The sequence below is a fragment of the Hipposideros armiger genome, unplaced genomic scaffold, assembly GCF_001890085.2.
Source record: "Hipposideros armiger isolate ML-2016 unplaced genomic scaffold, ASM189008v1 scaffold_242, whole genome shotgun sequence".
Lineage (NCBI taxonomy): Eukaryota > Metazoa > Chordata > Mammalia > Chiroptera > Hipposideridae > Hipposideros > Hipposideros armiger.
The window spans coordinates 2,495,611-2,500,571 of NW_017731592.1; the positions used below are offsets into that span (position 1 = coordinate 2,495,611).

Genomic DNA, 4,961 nt, shown 5'->3' on the forward strand with positions numbered 1-4,961 from the left:
TTTTTTTCCCCCCTCCAGGATGGAAGAGCAGTCATAAAACCACAAAGTCAACTCAAACTCAAGATTCTTCATTTCAGGAGCTGATAGTGAAAAGATCCAAAAGGAATGGACCCTGGGACTTCAAATCAGAAAAACCCTGCATATCTGAAGACAGATTAGAGAAAAAGCAGGAGAAAAAGGAAAGGGTTCAGATAATTTCAGTCCCCCACAAAAAAATCCTTACTATGGAAAGAAAACATAAAAATTCTGAATTTGGCCAAAACTTCAGCCCAGACTCAGTCCTTGTTAGGCAACAAATGGTTCCCAGAGAAAAAACACCACCAAAATGTGAAATACAAAGAAACAGCTTCAAACAGAATTTAAATTTACTTAATCAACCAAAAATCAACACAGCAGAGAAACGCTATAAATGTAGTCTATGTGAGAAAACCTTTATTAACACTTCATCCCTTCGTAAACATGAGAAAAACCATAGTGGAGAGAAATTATTTAAATGTAAAGACTGTTCAAAAGCCTTTAACCAAAGTTCAGCTCTTATTCAACATCAAATAACCCATACTGGAGAGAAACCCTATGTATGTAAAGAATGTGGGAAAGCTTTTACTCTTAGTACATCCCTTTATAAACATCTAAGAACACATACTGTGGAGAAATCCTATAGATGTAAAGAATGTGGTAAGTCTTTCAGTCGAAGGTCAGGACTTTTTATACATCAAAAAATCCATGCTAGAGAAAACCCCTATAAATATAATCCAGGTAGGAAGGCGTCTAGTTGCAACACATCCCTTCCCGGATGTCAGAGAACTCATTCCAGAAAGAAGTCCTATTTATGTAATGAATGTGGCAACACCTTTAAGTCTAGTTCATCCCTTCGTTATCATCAGAGAATTCACACAGGGGAGAAACCTTTTAAATGTAGTGAATGTGGGAGAGCCTTCAGTCAGAGTGCATCTCTTATTCAACATGAAAGAATTCACACTGGAGAAAAGCCCTATAGATGTAATGAATGTGGAAAAGGCTTCACTTCTATTTCACGACTTAATAGACACCGAATAATTCATACTGGTGAGAAGTTTTATAATTGTAATGAATGTGGTAAAGCCTTAAGTTCTCACTCGACACTTATTATTCATGAGAGAATTCATACTGGAGAGAAACCATGTAAATGTAAAGTGTGTGGGAAAGCCTTCAGACAAAGTTCAGCTCTCATTCAACATCAGAGAATGAATACCGGGGAAAGACCCTATAAATGTAATGAGTGTGGGAAAACATTCAGGTGTAACTCGTCCCTTAGTAATCATCAGAGAATTCATACCGGAGAGAAACCATATCGATGTGAGGAATGTGGGATATCTTTTGGCCAAAGTTCAGCTCTTATTCAACATCGGAGGATTCATACAGGAGAGAAACCCTTTAAATGTAATACATGTGGGAAAACTTTTAGACAAAGCTCATCACGTATTGCCCATCAGAGAATTCATACTGGAGAGAAACCTTATGAATGTAATACTTGTGGGAAACTTTTCAATCACAGGTCATCTCTTACTAATCATTATAAAATTCATATTGAAGAGAACCCCTAGAAACTAGATTTGCATGTGTGAAAGCCTTAAACCAAAGCTCATCAGAATACATGAGAATGGTGTAATAAATGTAATGGATACAAAAGACTTTCTATAATTTAGTCATCAGACATTAAATTCCAAGGATAAATCTTGACTATGTAATAGATAATAAGGAAAGTGGGAAGTGTTCATGTCTGTCAGACCCTTTAACCTGAAATTAAGAATTCACAACTGGAGACGCTGACTTTGGGCATTTGTAAAATAAAAGAATTGTTTTATCTCTACAGCAGTGTATACCAGATATCGTGATTGTCATAAACATCTGGGCCAGAGGTGTGTGCACTGCATTTCTCATTCAAAACAAAACTATAAACTGATAATACTTTAAAAAATAACTAACATTTTATTAACATATAAAAGATGTGATCAAAGAAATTATACATTTTTGGAGAAAAGGACCAAATAAAAGATAAAAATGAATTGTAAACTACCTCTCAGTTTCTGGAGTTTGTCCTTTTCCTGACCCAATGTCAAACTGTGCATGGATTTTACTTAAAAATAGAAACAAAAGTCTGTTTTCTTCTTCCTTTGTTCTTCAGCTAACTGCTATTGGGAATTTTCTACCCAATTCCTAATGTTGTCAGAAATTTTTTTTTTTGCTCTGAAGTTATGAGCGTATACGTGAGCTATATATGTAGGCTTTCATCTTAGGCATATTAAATGGAAAAATAAGCCATTTCAAGTTTAAAGCTATTAAATATATATTTAAATTCAATTCACAAAAGAAGTTTGTGAATCTTAAAAGAAGTTTAACAAATCACCGTGCCAAAATACTGAAAGTACATCAATCATTTCATGACATAAAAAGTTTGTTTTTCTTACTTGGTTTTTCTAGTTTCGATTTCAGGAAAACAAAAGGAGTAATTATAAACAACACAGTATTTTTTTAATCCCAGATTTGAGGCAGGCACTATGCTGCACACTGGGAGTTTTAGGAAGAAAAGCCTTCAAACAGCCATGAAGTGGGGGAAAGGAGATGGAGTTGAAGGACTAGCAGATGAATAATCAAATTATATCACAGTGTGTAAATATGGTTGGTGTAACAGGCAAATGGGTTATTTATGGTAGTATGTTGCAAGAATGTTGTATAGATTAGCACAAGATGAGGTAAACGAGATTGAACCTAACCAAGGAATCTTGGAGACATTAAAGATTGCTTTCCAGAGGCCATGATACCTAAGCCAGGTTTCAAAAGAAGAATAGGAAGTCTCCAGAGGGTGAGATAGCTTTCCAAATAAGAGGAAACTGCATGTGTGAAGATACAGGTGGATAATATGGCACCTTTGTGGAAATGTAGAGAACTAATGTCAGAAGAATGACACATTAAAATGTTGAGCAGAAGCCAAATAACAAAAGTCCTATTTGCCATGCTAAAAAGTGTGGATTTTATCCAGAAACTGATGGAATCAATTGAAGATTTTAAGCAACAAAAATTGTTCTGGCAGTAATATGTAGAGGATGAATTTAGACGGTTGAGGACAGCTATGCAGACTGATGCCTAGAAATCTGTGCTGTTGTAATTCAAATGATCGATGAATGAGATTCCAAACTGAAGCAGGGACAGTGGTTCTCGAAGAATTGGAGACATAATGTATTAGGATAAATGAGACATGGTGTTCACAAGCAAATAGACAAGGTTGGTGAGTGAGAGGGCTAAACTGACAGTAGCCTTGCCAGGCATCCTGTACATACAGGACATGTCCCATATTTAATGATTTGGTCCTGCATTGTGTATTGACTTTGTCAGGCTGTCCTTAATGTATTCAGTTGTGGGGTTTTTTCCCCAATAACAAAAACTCAGCAGTTAGACCTATTTTTCTGCTTCAGTAAATTAGCACTTAAAATATTTAAATGGCAACACGACCTGAAAATCCTACCTTCACAAATAAAGATCTGAACAATTCTTTATAGTCTCCTGTGTTTTGGGGCTGAGGGAAGACCAGAAAGGGGAAGTGCGAATTAAAAGTCTCATTTTCCATATTAAAGAGAGGAAAAGACTTTTGCCCAATTCTGAAGTTGTAAACAAATAATTACCATTAGAGATGACTTTGGATCAGCACACATGCTCTGAAACTCAGCAACAGCGGCCATGCTCCTGAACATTAGCAAGTTAATGACAGGCTCCAGCTTCTGAAAGCCCATTAGTGACCGTCCCATGCCTCTAGACAACACAGTCAGCAAATCCTGCGCTCCAGTGACCATACTTCTGGGAGTACACCAGTCAGCAACAGCCTTATTCCAGGGATCACACTAACACAGTTGAAAGTCTTTCGGTCCATAAACACTCCTGCCTCTGAAAATCCACCAATCCAAGGTCCTGTTTTGTTGCAGTATGCGTGGATGACTTCGCTTCTCGGCTCTTCCAAATCTCACAGGAAGACAGCATCTGCCTGTTAAAACTTTTGATCTTGAGGGCTGGCTGAGTGGCGCGTTGGTTAAGAGCTGGCTTGGGACGCCAGCTCTGTGCAGGTAGGGCCCTGGTTCGGATCCCATATGAGGGCCAGTGACACTGCGCCCTCTACAGCTAAGATGGTGAACAACAGCTCGACCTGGAGCTGGGCTGCTGTGAGTCACTGGCGACAGTGTAGGCTGCAGCCCCTGCTGCAGTGGGTTGCCATGGGCTACCGTGTGTAGCCAGCAGCCAGGATGAGCGGCCCTCAAGCCGCCGTGAGTGGCTGTACAGAAGCCAGCAACTGATCTGCCTCGCCCGGGAAGAGCGCAATGATGGTGCCAACTTGGGCCAGTGAAGCAACGTCCTCCATAACTAGACTGAAGAACAAAAGGACAGTAACTTATCTGTTCCCATCCCCCCAATTCCCCAATTTAAAAAAAATAATTAAAAAAATAAATAAAAATAAAAGGCTTGAAATTCACAGAAGTCTTTCTTTTATTCTACAGAATTAACTAACTCTGGATTCTTATCCAAAATTTCATAGTCTCTGAATTTGCAACCTACAGGCTGATAAATTGATAAGACATTTTGTTCCAAACAGTTTCTTTTGAGATAATGATACTGTTTAATTGTTTCATGTTTTATTCCTGCATTATGTCTTCCCAAATTGCTTGTTTAATTCTTTCAGTTCTGAGTGTTCCTTTGCTGTACTCACTATTCTAAGATATGGAGCTTAAAGGAGAAATGCCTGAGAGATCTCCCTTCTCCCCTTTCTTGTTACTCAGATGTGACCAGAATAGGTTTCCAAATCTGTGAGCTTTTCCCTGGTGTGGGACATGACACTGAGGAAAGGTCCCTCTTGGCATCGAGGGACAAAAGGTCACTGAAACCAGAAACACCTGACTCTTGGTCAGCGATGCTTTCAGAGAAGGATCTTGATCAAA

The 4,961-nt window shown here is 38.5% G+C and overlaps 1 protein-coding gene across 1 annotated transcript in view; it reads left to right on the forward strand.

The window, feature by feature from the left end:
* Positions 1-3,529, forward strand: part of ZNF354A (zinc finger protein 354A) — a 30,448-nt gene extending 26,919 nt beyond the window's left edge. The window contains exon 5 of the mRNA XM_019655634.1: positions 19-3,529. Within this exon, the coding sequence (XP_019511179.1) occupies positions 19-1,583 (1,565 nt within the window). The 3' untranslated portion in view covers positions 1,584-3,529. The remainder of the gene's footprint in view (positions 1-18) is intronic.
* Positions 3,530-4,961: the final 1,432 nt, after the last annotated feature.